At 41.2% G+C, this 15,580-nt stretch overlaps 1 protein-coding gene across 8 annotated transcripts in view; it reads left to right on the top strand.

Annotated features, from left to right (window-relative positions):
- The window catches only part of LOC137236868 (uncharacterized), a 1,561,671-nt gene that overhangs the window by 1,238,357 nt on the left and 307,734 nt on the right, over nucleotides 1-15,580 (top strand). For all 8 annotated transcript variants that reach the window (XM_067759926.1, XM_067759924.1, XM_067759919.1 and 5 more), the window contains one exon: nucleotides 1,922-2,114. In XM_067759926.1, the coding sequence (XP_067616027.1) occupies nucleotides 1,922-2,114 (193 nt within the window). The remainder of the gene's footprint in view (nucleotides 1-1,921; nucleotides 2,115-15,580) is intronic.

Here is a 15,580-nt window from a genome sequence, read left to right as displayed (position 1 = left end):
ATGGTAGATTTACCAGGTCTGAAGCCGCACTGATAAGGTCCAATCAGCCGGTTCACGGTGGGCTTCAATCTTTCGCACAATACACTTGAAAGGACCTTATATGCGATATTAAGAAGGCTGATTCCACGATAGTTGGTGCATTTTGCAGTATCCCCCTTCTTGTGGACTGGGCAAAGAACACTTAGATTCCAACCGTCGGGCATGCTTTCGTCCGCCCATATTTTGCTAAGAAGCTGCTGCATGCGCCTTACCAACTCCTCGCCGCCAAACTTGAATAGCTCCGCAGGCAATCCATCAGCGCCCACGGCCTTGTTGTTTTTCAATCTGGTTATTGCTATCCTAACTTCGTCATAATCGGGCGGGGGGACATATATTCCATCATCCTCGATTGCGGGATCGGGTTCTTCATCTCTGCGCGGTGAATTGCTGCCTCCATTTAGGAGAGCAGAGAAGTGTTCCCTCCATAATCTAAGCACTCTCTGGACATCAGTTACAAGGTCGCCGTTTTCATTCCTACAGGAGTTTGCCCCGGTCTTAAAACCTTCCGTCTGTCGCCGTATTTTTTGGTAGAATTTTCGGGCGTTATTCCTGGTGGCTAGCAGCTCAAGCTCCTCGCACTCACGCCTTTCTGCTTCTGCTTTTTTCTTCCTGAAAAGGCGTCTCGCTTCCCTTTTCAACTCACGATAGCATTCACACACTCCTCTTGTCGCGCTCGCTTTTAACGTAGCCCTGTAGGCAGCGTCTTTTCTTTCGGTTGCAACGCGGCATTCTTCATCATACCAGTTGTTTTTTCGTGGCCGCCGGTAACCAATTTTTTCCTCGGCGGCAGTATGAAGTGCTTTGGAGATATGCTCCCACTGCTCCTGTATTCCTTCAGGATGAGTTGTGCCCTCAGAGAGCAGGTGTGAGAGTCGAGTTGCGAAATATGATCATATGTATTTAATTAGCGAGCTTTACTCATATTGCTTTATACAATGGTTTTTGTAATTGATATTAGAGAAAAATTGTAAGTTTACAAACGGCGATGGTTACTAGGACATGTTTCTGAATTTCACTTCTTCATCAGCTAGCTTTTCGGGAGCTGAGTGTTGAACTCGAATCTCCAACATTCAAATCAGTGCAAAGGCTGATGCCTTTGTGAAAAACTGGTCACTTGAACGGTACTTGAATTCTTTTTGTATATTTGTAAATTAGCTACAGCGGTGAACCCTAATTTAATGTAAATATGACATTTTTGCATATTTTGTTCATTTAGGTTAATTACCTACGTAAATACCCTGACATTTTTAAATAAACATTCAAACACAATTTTGTCTTCTTCTTCTTCCATCGTGAGAGAAATCATTTGGTATAACTCTGATTGTGTTCATACTACACAATCGAAGAACCCACACATAACCTTTATTATAAGTCAAATTATTTCTCGTCGTTGAGGTATTTTGCAACATACGACTATACGAATCTAAATTGTGCTCTATTTCTCGCATAATTGCCAGAATATCCTTCAACATATCTGTTGTGTTTGTTTTACGGGGTGAAATTCTATATAAAAACTGGAGATTTTTTTAATAGTACGAAAATTACGTTTTTTTGTTTTTTGAAAGACGATACCTTTGCGAAATTTCTGACCCATGACAATTTTCTTATTTTTACCTTAATGATCTAATTCTGTGAGTTTTTTACTCTACATATCACTAAAAACTTACGGTTATCAAAAACTTTAAATAAACGCGCCCTGAATGTTAACAATTTTCAAACATAACATGGCAGTTTTATGAGTTATCCAATCCGAGTAAACATTTTGCCAGCATATTTTTATACCATAGTTTATTATATTCCACCAGGCAAAGCGAACTTTTTAACGGGAAGCTTATCGTACATGCATATTCATATAAACATATTTTAAATTTCGAAACTTTAGATGGAGAGCAGCTAACGGTTGCAGAACCATTAGGATATAGTTCTAATAGTGGCCTGCGCAGCGAAACTATTGGTGATATAATGACGCGGGTAGCAATTCCACGATCAGGAAGTTTTTTAAATACGGGAGGACTTGCAAGGTATAAGTCAAGAGCTGCGCGTCGTCATTCCGGCAAATTAGGAGGAGGCAATGGGTAAGTATGTTAAGAACTTTTTACTACCATTCAGCAGCAAAGGTTTCCCTCGTACCATTTTTATAATTTATTATTTATTTATTTATTTAATTATTTAAAGTCAACTAACAAGAGTGGTCGACTAACAAAATGCAAAGGAAAGTAACATAAAAAAAAATAGCGTAAAAATATATACAAGTATAGAATTAACAAGTAAGGAAGGCTAAGTTCGGGTGTAACCGAACATTACATACTCAGTTGAGAGCTATGGAGACAAAATAAGGAAAATGAACCTGGGGTAACCCTGGAATGTAGTTGTATGACATGTGTATCAAATGAAAGGTATTAAAGAGTATTTTAAGAGAGAGTAGGCCATAGTTCTATGGATGGACGCCATTTAGGGATATCGCCATAAAGGTGGACCAGGGCTGACTCTAGAATTTGTTTGTACGATATGTGTATCAAATGAAAGGTGTTACTGAGCATTTTAAGAGGGAGTGGGCCTTAGGTCTATCGGTGGACGCCTTTTCGAGATGTCCCCATTAAGGTGGACCAGGGGTGACTCTAGAATGTGTTTGTACGATATGGGTATCAAATGAAAGGTGGTAATGAGTATTTTAAAAGGGAATGGGCTTTAGTTCTGTAGGTGAACGGCTTTTCGAGAAATCGCCATAAAGGTGGACCAGGGGTGACTCTAGAATATGTTTGTACGATATGGGTATCAAGTGAAAGCTGTTAATGGGTATTTTGAAAAGGAGTGATCCTTAGTTCCATAGGTGGACGCCGTTTCGAGATATCGCCATAAAGGTGGACCAGGGGTGTCTCTAGAATGTGTTTGTACGATATGGGAATCAAATGAAAGGTGTTACTGAGCATTTTAAGAGGGAGTGGGCATTAGGTCTATAGGTGGACGTCTTTTCGAGATATCGCCATTAGGGTGGGCCAGGGGTGACTCTAGAATGTTTGTACGATATGGGTATCAAACGAAAAGTGTTACTGAGAATTTTACGAGGGAGTGGACATTAGGTCTATAGGTGGACGCCTTTTCGAAATGTCGCCATTAGGGTGGGCCAGGGGTGACTCTAGAATGTGTTTGTATGATATGGGTATCAAATGAAAGATGGTAATGAGTATTTTAAAAGGGAGTAATTCTTAGTTCTATAGGTGGACGCCTTTTCGAGATATCGCCATAAAGGTGGACCAAGGGTGACTCTAGAATGTTTGTACGATATGGGTATCAAACGAAAGGTGTTACTGAGCATTTTAAGAGGGAGTGGGCATGAGGTCTATAGGTGGACGCCTTTTCGAGATATCGTCATTAGGGTGGGCCAGGGGTGACTCTAGAATGTGTTTGTACGATATGGGCATCAAACGAATGGTGTTACTGAGCATTTTAAGAGGGAGTGGGCACTAGGTCTATAGGTGGACGCCCTTTCGAGATATCGACATTAGGGTGGGCCAGGGGTGAATCTAGAATGTTTGTACGATATGGGTATCAAACGAAAGGTGTTACTGAGCATTTTAAGAGGGAGTGGGCATTAGGTCTATAGGTGGACGCCTTTTCGAGATATCGCCATAAAGGTGGACCAAGGGTGACTCTAGAATGTTTGTACGATATGGGTATCAAACGAAGGGTGTTACTGAGCATTTTAAGAGGGAGTGGGAATTAGGTCTATAGGTGGACGCCTTTTCGAGATATCGCCATTAGGGTGGGCCAGGGGTGACTCTAGAATGTTTGTACGATATGGGTATCAAACGAAAAGTGTTACTGAGCATTTTAAGAGGGAGTGGGCATTAGGTCTATAGGTGGACGCCTTTTCGAGATATCGCCATTAGGGTTGGCCAGGGTGACTCTAAAATGTGTTTGTACGATATGGGTATCAAATGAAAGGTGGTAATGAGTATTTTAAAAGGGAGTAATCCTTAGTTCTATAGGTGGACGCCTTTTCGAGATATCGCCATAAAGGTGGACCAAGGGTGACTCTAGAATGTTTGTACGATATGGGTATCAAACGAAAGGTGTTACTGAACATTTTAAGAGGGAGTGGGAACTAGGTCTATAGGTGGACGCCTTTTCGCGATATCGCCATTAGGGTTGGCCAGGTGTGACTCTAGAATGTTTGTACGATATGGGTATCAAACGAAACGTGTTACTGAGCATTTTAAGAGGGAGTAGGCATTAGGTCTATAGGTGGACGCCTTTTCGAGAAATCGCCATTAGGGTGGGCCAGGGGTGACTCTAGAATGTTTGTACGATATGGGTATCAAACGAAAGGTGTTACTGAGCATTTTAAGAGGGAGTGGGAACTAGGTCTATAGGTGGACGCCTTTTCGCGATATCGCCATTAGGGTTGGCCAGGTGTGACTCTAGTATATGTTTGTACGATATGGATATCAAATTAAAGGTATTAAAAAGGGTTTTAAAAGCGAGTGGCCCTTAGATGTATATGTGAAGGCGTTCTCGCGATATCGACCAAAATGTGGACCAGGTGATCCAGAAAATCATCTGTCGGGTACTGCTAATTTATTCATATATGCAATACCACTAACAGTATTCCTGCCAAGATTCCAAGGGCTGTTGATTTCGCCTTGTAGAACTTTTTCATTTTCTTCTACTTAATATGGTAGGTGTCACACCCATTTTACAAAGTTTTTTCCAAAGTTATATTTTGCGTCAATAAACCAATCCAGTTACCATGTTTCATCCCTTTTTTCGTATTTGGTATAGAATTATGGCATTTTTTTCATTTTTCGTAATTTTCGATATCGATAAAGTGGGCGTGGTTATGGTCGGATTTCGGCCATTTTTTATACCAAGATAAAGTGAGTTCAGATAAGTACGTGGGCTTAGTTTAGTAAAGATATATCGGATTTTGCTCAAGTTATTGTGTTAACGGCCGAGCGGAAGGACAGACGGTGGACTGTGTATAAAAACTGGGCGTGGCTTCCACCGATTTCGCCCATTTTCACAGAGAATAGTTACCGTCATAGAGTCTATGCTCCTACCAAATTTGAGAAGGATTGGTAAATTTTTGTTCGACTTATGGCAATAAAAGTATTCTATACAAACTAAATGAAAATGGGCGGAGCCACGCCCATTTTGAAATTTTCTTTTATTTTTGTATTTTGTTGCATCATATCATTACTGGAATTGAATTTTGACTTAATTTACTTATATACAGTAAAGATATTAAATTTTTTGTTAAAATTTGAATTAAAAAAAATTATTTTTAAAAAGTGGGCGTGTTCTTCATCCAATTTTGCTAATTTTTATTTAGCACATATATAGTAATAGTAGTAACGTTCCTGCCAAATTTCATCATGATATCTTCAACGACTGCCAAATTACAGCTTGCAAAACTTTTAAATTACCTTCTTGTAAAAGTGGGCGGTGCCACGCCCATTGTCCAAAATCTTACTAGTTTTCTATTCTGAGTCATAACGTCAACCCATCTACCAAGTTTCGTCGTTTTATCTGTCTTTTGTAATGAATTATCGCACTTTTTCGGTTTTTCGAAATTTTCGATATCGAAAAAGTGGGCGTGGTTATAGTCCGATATCGTTCATTTTAAATAGCGATCTGAGATGAGTGCTCAGGAACCTACATACCAAATTTCATCAAGATACCTCAAATTTACTCAAGTTATCGTGTTAACGGACGGACGGACATGGCTCAATCAAATTTTTTTTCGATCCTGATTATTTTGATATATGGAAGTCTATATCTATCTCGATTCCTTTATATATGTACAACCAACCGATATCCAATCAAACTTAATATACTCTGTGAGCTCTGCTCAACTGAGTATAAAAATGGAATTATTTAAAAATTATAATTTTGTTTAACGTTGAACAAGAACTAGAATTAAACTATCGTTACAAATTAAAAAGTAAACTTTAAGATATCAGTTGAGACTGACAAGTATAGCACTGCGTAAGGTAACAAACGAACATTCGATACTAATGCAATTATACAAGTTGTTATAGTACGAGCACCAAACACGTATAGGATCATTTTTGCCAAAATTTATACGACACTGGAGTAAATGGAAGGGCACGTAGTATCTGGACGCCCTAGCGGGAACTGCAAAGTTCAATCGGCTTAGCAGCTCAGAGGAGTCAACCTCACCTAGAATTAGCGTATGCAGGAACATTACCCCAAGTAATATTCTACGATTTTCTAGGGTTGGCAAATCAATGAGAAGAAGTATACTTCTATAAGACGGAAGATGAAGATTTGAGTCCCAGTTAAAGGCCCGTAGAGCAAAAATTAAAAATTGTTTCTGCACAGACTCAATACGCTTTATATGAGTAATATATAATGGACCCCAAACACACGAGCAATACTCAAGTATTGGGCGGACCAGCGAAGTGTAGAGGACTTTGGTCAGATACGGATCGTTGAACTCCTTAGCCCCAGCGTTTAAGAAAACCAAGAGTACCCAATGCTTTATTAGTAATAGCTGAAATATGTGAATTGAAGCTCAGTTTCGAGTCAAACAGAACACCTAAATCGTTAATCCAAGATATACGCTCCATAAGAGGCCATAAAGTGCATAAGACGACAGGACAGGCTTCACGCGATGAAATGTCATGAACTTACATTTGGAAAAATTTAGAACTAACGCATTTATTGTACACAAACGTTGAAATGAGTCCAAATCAACCTGAAGTAGATTTGAGCGAGTTAAATCCTAAGGCATGTATAGCAAATTTTTACAACATCGGCATACATTAGAGCTCGTGAATGATTCAAAATCTGTGGCAGATCATTAATAAAAAGAGTAAAAAGCAATGGGCCTAAATGACTGCCCTGAGGTACACCAGAGGTAACATGAATTGATTTTGAAATAATATTTTTATAAAGCACCTTTTAGGTTCTATTAGAAAGATAGCTTGAGAGCCATAAAGTCAGATTCTTCGGAAATCCCAGTAAATCAAACTTCAGAATCAGAAGTTCGTGATACACTGAATCAAAAGCTTTACTAAAATCCGTATAAATCACATCTGTTTGCTTGCTAGCCAAAAAACCACCCCGAACTAAAGAGGTAAACTCAAGTAGATTTGTGATGGTTGTTCTACATCTCACAAACCCATGCTGAAAGGGTGATAATATGGAAGTACACGAACGTTGAAGCTGAAAGGTAATTATTTGTTCAAAGGTTTTAGGAATAGCTGAAAGCTTAGCAATTCCCCTATAATTCTCAATATTAGATCTACTACCTTTTTTGTGCAGAGGTATGATAAATGGCTGTTTTCAAATTGATGGAAATGACGCCGATTGCAAAGATAAATTGAACAATTTTACGATCGGTTCTGTTAAGTTCACAGCACAGAACTTAAGCACGCAACCAGTAATACCATCGGGCCCTGAAAAAAAAATCGGTTCGAGAGCTAAAAAACTCTGAAGTACAGTGGCACTATCAATGACTGGATTGAGAATACAGTTAGAACTAACTACTTCGAACGGATAACTACCGGTTTGGGTATAGGTTGACGAATAGGTCGATTTGCAAAAGTCTGCGAATAAGTCGGCAATATCATGGTCAAGGCTAGCATTCTTGCCAACCAAAGACAAAGATGATGGAAATCCCGAAGATTTGCGTTTTGAATTAACAAACCCGTAACATTTTTTAGGATTGTTTTTATTTTTATCGGCCTATTGATAAATGATTCAGGGTTCGATTCGAGCTCAAGGCCAGCTTAACTCACAGAAATAATTTTTTTCTAATGATAGTTATTGTTATTTTTTAATTTTTCTAAATTTGAAAAATTGTATTTTGTTACTATTCCAAAAACAAAATACAATTTTTCAAATTTCGAAAAATTAAAAAATAACAATAATTATCATTAAAAAAAATATTATTGTTCTGGCCTTGAGCTCGAATCATTTTTTAGGATTGTTAAAAAACTCAATGTTGCATCTTGTTAAATACGACTTGTAGCAGTTTTGATTCAGGCGTTGGAAATTAGAACGGGCAACTAAATATTTAGAAGAACCAGATCTTTTAAAACGCTTATAGAGGCTCTATTTAATATTGTTCAGGTTAGCAAGTTGCCTCGAGAACCAAGGTGGTTTACTACTTTTAGCCTTAACAAAATTAACAGGAACGCAACGATTAATAAAGTCACTTAGTTAACTATAAAAAATAGACGTGGCAGCCTCAACATTGGTACAAGCATAAAGATCAGACCAATCGTGGGAAGCTAACAGTTGATAAAGCAAATCAAAGTTAGCCTTATTAAAACATCTCGAACGAGAATGATATGACACTTCCATGAAATTAATCGTAGGGAGTAAATTGTCCAGTGTAACCTCAAGTGTGGGGTGCAAGGGATCTACAGGCAGGGATAAGGCAGGGATTCGACTGAGACCAGTACCCATTGAACTATCAACAAAAACTAAATATAACAACTCATTTTTAGTGTTTACCACATTATTGATCTGAACTAACGGCAATTCAATAAGCGAGCCAATAAAATCATGCTGAGTGACAGGAGTCAAAAAGTTTGAATCATCGTTGCCAATCCAACTAACATATGGTAAGTTAAAGTCCGCAAGAACCACTAGGCGATCGTTATCACGCAAACGAGAATGTAGGCTGTGGATAACTGCTTTATGGCAATCATAAACGTATATATCTGACCGAGGCGGTATGTAGGAACAAGAAATATATAAGAAACAATTCGGGAACAAGAGCTTTACAGCTATGAATTAAATTTCAAGCACGTCATCAAAGTTCAACTGCTGCTCTCGACTGACGATCACACCGAAAAACAACGTAGTCATTTGAAAATAACTCTGAATTTAAATTATCAGGTTTTAGCCAAGTCCTGTGAAAGCGATCACTTCCGCTGTAAAAGAAAAACTGTTAAGGTAAAAAGCATTTAGTTTAGAACGTAAACCACGAACATTCTGATAGTGAATAGTTACTTTGGAATCGTATTGGCAGGACTGGTAATCAAGTTTTTTGAAACTATACGTGCGCGAGGCTCAACCTTCGACTTTGTGGTGTACAAATGTACCACCGAATGTATAGGCCAAAAAGATTTTTCAAGAACCATATCAAAATATTCATCTGGAACTGATATTTTAAATGAAGAAAAATCCCTCACATACTTAAAAACAAATTTATGTGCACTAATGTTAATAGAACCTGTACTATAATTCTTAGCTAAGATATAATTAACCACATCAGACTCCGTTAGAGATAGATGCAATCTTGATACGAAAATTGCCCGTCGGGGCGGCACGGCAGTAACCAACCTAGGACCAGCCGGATCTAAATTAGTATCACCCAAATTACCAGCAACATCAACAATGTTATCGTCATTCGCTACAGCGTCATTACCATTTAAATTACGCGCAATGTTGCTATCATTTACAATATTTTGGCTATTAACAGCATGAGAAGAGGCAGTGTTCATATAAATGTTAGCGCCGCCAATAGCAGTGTTATTAGCACAAGGCACTTCGGCAGAGCTAACAGCATCATTGAAATTGCTTTGAACATTACCAGGAGAAACGGGGCCAGAACTATTTTCAATGTTAGCGTCGGCAGAATTGTTAACCGTGATTGTGCCTTTGTCTTTGTTTCGTTTCTTTTTTTGCTAGCACTACCACGCAGTACACCAAACACCGCTTCCTCATAGAGCTTATGTAAATTACTGAGCTCAGATTGTAAAGATTCTAATTCGTCTAATAACCGGTTTTTATCCGCTTGCAGAGAGTGTATACCGGCAACCGCGCTTGCTTACTGTGCTCGCAAACTTTCCACTTCGGCAAGAATAGACGATAACATAAAGTTTAAATTATTATCATTTAAATGTTGTTGCTGTTGTTTTTGTACAGCAATAGCATTGTCATCAACACCACAATTATACATTTTGTCCGAATTTTTAAAGTGATCCAAATCGGCAGCTAAGGTACCAACAACACACTGCAGGTGATAAACTTTTTTACATTTTTCACACTGCACACTGCTTTGAACGCGTTCAACTCTGTGTCCACAGAAACAGGGCATATTGTTTGTGTAGAATAGTTAAGGCGGTGACACAATGACATTTTTCATATAGATTCGTTTAACACAAGCTTATGCATTCCAATAACATCGTCACAATCAACCAAGATTTTGCATTTGTAAATATGACGGAACTTCAGACTTGGCATTTGAAGTTTATTACGCCTTGCCGATTCACATACAAAATTTCGCGAAGCACTGTTGTAAGCATTCTCCCTATACAACAAAAAGACTTGCTAACATATTTTGTGTCGTATTCGATTGTTATATTGCAGTTTTTAATTGTGAAAAATGTTAGAAAATTTACCAACCAGTGGGAAAAATAATTTCATTTGCAAAGTGTGCCAACACCCTTAGCCAAAGCAAATGTCGAATTCTACTTCTTATGATTTGCTTGGAACAAAATTGGGGAGTTGGCTACTTTTCAATATCAGATGGCGCTAGTGTCGCTCATTCTACCATTCTCCATAAAAATACATGCAATCTACTCGTAATGCATAAGCATGTGTTAAACTCATCTATATGAAAAACTGCTTATGTGTCGGAGCTGTTATGAAGACAAAAAGAATACACGAAGTAGACAACTGTCAATAGCTCAAATCAATACATATTTGTATTGCTTTATAATTTATACTGTTTTATATATATAATGAATTGCACGGAATTGATTTATATCTGCTTTGCACAAATTGTTAATATTTGTTTATATTTGTTAATATTTGTTTAGCACAAAATATTTTTGTATTACACAAATAGAAAAATATCGTGAAACGAAAGACACAGAGCTCTAGTGACACACGTCCGTACACAGCAGAGACTACTCCTTAAGCAAAGAAAAAAGCAGTGTCGATGGTTACGAATTTGTCCGATTTTAATGCTTTCTTGGTATCTTCTAAAACACCTGTGAAGTGATGGTGACAGCGATTGACACAAAATTTATCAGCAAAGTTTTTCCTAACGCCAAGCGCGCCAATTAACAACTCAGTCATAGAAATATATAAAATTAGCCTTGTTTATTATGTTAGAGCTTGGGAAGAAAACGGAGGTAAAAAGAACATGCTAATTTTTTTTGAAAATTGTGTTAACAAACCGCTCTTTGATTTTGATGAAGACATTGAGATAATAGAGTTGATTCACCTCCGGAACTTCATATCTTACTAGGTAATTACTTTAGAGAACGAGTACTCACCGGTTTGTAGGTAGCGCTGCGGACTATCTAGATTCCTGAGGATGTGTCGTGCTGCTTCTTGGTACCTTATGATATTCCACACCCGGCTGTTTCGTACGGTGTTGTTTACCTCAATGCCTCACTAGCACCGGATGAAAATCCGCAAAGTTGGTTAGGTGCCGCTGTATGAACGTGGCTGGTGACGCTAGGTCGGGATGGCCGGTGGCTTCTCGATAGCGATAATGGCGATGCTGGGGGCGTTGATGTGGTTCTTGCGGTCGCTGTCTCTTTTACGAAAGGAACATATGAAGCACAATCCAGTATTGGCCAATATTCGCCAGTTCACAACTACTGATAATTTATTCAACTGCGTAAATGCTGGTATCTGAGCATTAAGCTTTGGTTAAAGTTTATAAAGATGATGAAAAACACGTATTTCAGTTGTAATTTCACTGCGATATATATTCCCGATGAACCGCGGACTTGCGAATCACAATATTTTGGTTGTTCAAATTATTATGCGCAAAGGAACGAAAATGATAGTTAATAATAATAACTTTATATTTATTACTAATAAAACTTATTTGTGGAGCGCACACAAATGACCAGCAAATTTCAAGATTTGGATAATAACAATAAAAAATGTATGTTGTCAAAAAAGGTAGTGGTTTTCTGACAGGTGGCGATCATGCCAGATCGCCATCCTGTACTTGCGGCGAATTTGATTTGGTGGATTTTGCGCGGTGGAGGCTGCCACACGGCCATGAGGATTCCCAATTAGGAATTTAAGGGTGAATACAATGCATTGATTTTAGGGTATAATTCAATATAATACACTTCAATAATCGAATACAATACAAGAGACGGGATATATATATAAATTGATAGAAATTCGATATAATACAATTCAGTAGTCGAATATAATACCAAGTACGGGTTATATATATAAATTCATAGAGATACGTATAAAAAAAGGAGGGAGATGGGACGGGTGACAGGCTACACCGCGTAACCATCCTTTGCCGCCTAGGCGCACTAAGCGCCTAATGTTTGTTTCAGCTCCTGCAAGGCGCGTACTGCTTCCTGGATCAGGATCTTTCCAACCTTTCTTTTATACATGGATGTGCGCAAGCCGGTGGCGGTGCACCGGATGGTACGGTCTCCGACGCTAGGCCGCGGGGTTGGATGCGTGGGTGGTGCGCGCCCATTGGACTGTTGACGACGACGAGCAGTGCGACTTTGAACGGCGGGATCGTGACGGCGCTGCTCCGGAGGACGTGGTTGCGAACGAGTTGCCTGTTGTGATGGTGCGACGTACGGCGGCTGGCGACCTCCGGTTTCCCGGTGTAGCAAGGTATGGTGAGGATGCCCGCAGACCCGACAGCGTTCGGTGGAGGTGCACTCGTTGGTGCGATGGGACAGCGCCAAACGATTGAGACAGTACTGGTGTGCCCTAGCGATTAACGCACGTTGTTGCGGCTGCATAGTTGCGAAGACAGGGCACCTCAGGAGTGCGTGATGCGGCATGCACAATCGGCACTTTCGATAATCCGGCATTGCCTCGTTACGTTGCGAGCGGGCCACGGGCACAACTACTTGCGATGACAGCGAGCGTCGGGGTGTTGGAACCGGAGGACGCTGACAATCCATCTGTCGGAAGAGAGCATATAGATGTATGTTAGTTTTACGCCTGAGAAGACGCGTCGAGTTAGAGACTGCCTGTGAGAGACACGGGGTGATTCAGTTGGGTTCTGGAATAGTGTCGATAGGTAAGCTTAGTGGTCTGTAGTTGGTTCGGGAGATGATAGGGAACCATGGAGATCTGAGTCGGGTTCCGCTGGTGGCAGGGAACACAATTTTGTGATAGGCCTGGTGAGAACACCATACGTCGACTACTCGGATATGGCCGTCTCTTCCTAGATGGGTGTCTTCCACGCGTCCTAGGCGCCATTCGGTGGGGGGTAGGTTGTCTTCCTTGATGACGACTAGATCGCCGATTTTAGGGGGAGGTTGAGCGGTTTGCCATCGATAACGCTTGTATAATTCCATGAGATAGTCATTCTTCCAGCGTTTGCTGAATTGGTGATGTAAAACTTTCAACCGTTCCCAACGGTTGATCGTAGAGAGGTGCTCATAATTCGGCTCGGGGATGGCGAGAAGGGGTGCGCCTCGGAGAAAGTGGTCGGGTGTGAGGGCGGTGAGATCCGCTGGGTCCTGAGAAAGCGGGGAGATAGGACGAGAGTTGAGAACGGCTTCGATACGAATTAATAGAGTCGAGAATTCTTCAAAGGTGAAGCTGTGTGTTCCGGCGACCCCTTTAAGATGGGTTTTAAAGCTTTTGACGGCAGATTCCCATAATCCGCCCATGTGGGGTGCCCCGGGGGTATAAATTTCCAATCGATGCCTTGTGGCGCATACTTTTGGACAATATCTGACGAGACTTCGTTGAGGAAGGTCACGAACTCTACTTCGGTAGCTCGTTTAGCACCAATGAATGTTGTGCCGTTGTCGCTCATCATTTGTTTCGGGTACCCTCGACGCCCTAAAAACCGGGCGAAGGCAGTGAGAAAAGCCTTACTGGTGAGATCCGAACACAATTCCAAATGGATCGCTTTGGTGATGAAGCAAACGAAAACGGCCACATAGCCTTTCACGAGTGTTGGAGATCGGAGCATCGAAGCTTTTAATTGGAACGGACCGGCGAATTGTACGCCAGTAGTAGTGAAGGGGGGCGCGAAAGTGCATCGTTCGGGGGGTAAAGCTGCCAATATTTGGGATTGCGTTTGTCGCTTATGGATGGTGCAGACTTTACATTGGAAAATACATTTTTTCAGCTGAGGTTTGAGTCGGGGGGTATAGAATTCCTGCCTCATAGCTTGTTGCAGGAGACGGACTTCCGCATGGAGGAAGCTCTCGTGCAGAAACCTTATATAAAGGGTAGTAAATCTAGCCTTTTCGGGGAGAATGATGGGATGACACTCATTGTAGGCCATGTCGGCGTTTACTAATCTTCCGTTGGCACGGAGAATCCCGTTTGTATCCAGGAAGGGGTCAAGTGCCAGTAGGGGACTTCGCTTTCCAATTGGTTTTGAATTTTCGAGGGAGGCTCTTTCGGAAGCGAAGAATCTCGACTGAGTCAAGCTCAGCAGACGGATTTTCGCGCGCATGACGTCGGCGTAAGAGAAGGTGGGATCGTTAGGGGTACGATTGCCTCCTACAGCATTTCTAAGCCGAGATACAAATTTCAACACGTACGCTGTTACGCGTAGGGCGCGGGGATAGGCGGAGAACCGCTCCAAGAAGTCTTCTGACTCTTCCGCTGCATGCAGTGATTCGACTCGGCGAAGTTCGGGGGGTACAATATTTCTGGCCGTTGGTGTTGGCCAGTCCTAGGGAGGTCGGGAAAGCCACTCTGGGTCATTCCACCATAGCGATGAGCTAGCTAGCTCGAGTGGGGTGCATCCTCTGGTGCCCATATCTGCGGGATTATCCTTGCTGCGTACATGTCGCCAAGTGGCATTGCCGATGAGGTCGATAATCTGCGCAGTTCGATTGGAGACATATGTTTTCCAGGAATGAGGTGGTTTCTCAAGCCAGGCTAGAACGATTTCGGAGTCAGACCACATGGTTAACTTTCGCTGATTGAGGCCGAGATGAGATTGGACAACTGCGACTAACTTGGCTAATAAGACCGTGCCGCATAACTCTAGTCGTGGCAAACTTATGGTTTTTAGGGGGGCCACTTTCCCTTTAGAGACTAAAAGGTGAGAGAGGACTTGAGTTCCTACGGTGGTTCTTACGTAGAGGGTCGCGCAATAAGCCTTTTCCGAGGCGTCGAAGAAACCATGGAGCTCAACTGGTTTATCGGGGTGGTAGTTTATCCAGCGTGGTATTTGAATATCCGAGATCGTTGGGAGATTTTCGGCGAACTGCGCCCACTTTATGAGACGGAGGGGTTTCACTGGCTCATCCCAGTCAGTCCCGTCTAGCCATAGCTCTTGCATCAAGATTTTTGCTTGGATCATAATTGGCGTTAGCCACCCTGCGGGATCGAAAAGTTTTGCTATGGAAGAGAGAATTTGCCACTTCGTGGCTGCAGTGGATGCCGGATTTGAGTCGACGGTATACGAGAATGTATCCGTTAGGGCGTTCCACTGGATGCCCAGGGTCTTGGCGGTGCTAGTCTTTTCGAACTCGAGAAAGTTTGTTTCCAGGAGATCAGTTTTCGATATTTTTTGGAGGATGTTGGGATGGTTTGCCGTGATATTTTTTAGGGGAAAGCCGGCTGAATTGAGAGC

This window comes from Eurosta solidaginis, chromosome 1 (assembly GCF_040869045.1).
Source record: "Eurosta solidaginis isolate ZX-2024a chromosome 1, ASM4086904v1, whole genome shotgun sequence".
Taxonomy (NCBI): Eukaryota; Metazoa; Arthropoda; class Insecta; order Diptera; family Tephritidae; genus Eurosta; species Eurosta solidaginis.
This window is presented reverse-complemented; position numbering and strand designations above follow the sequence as displayed.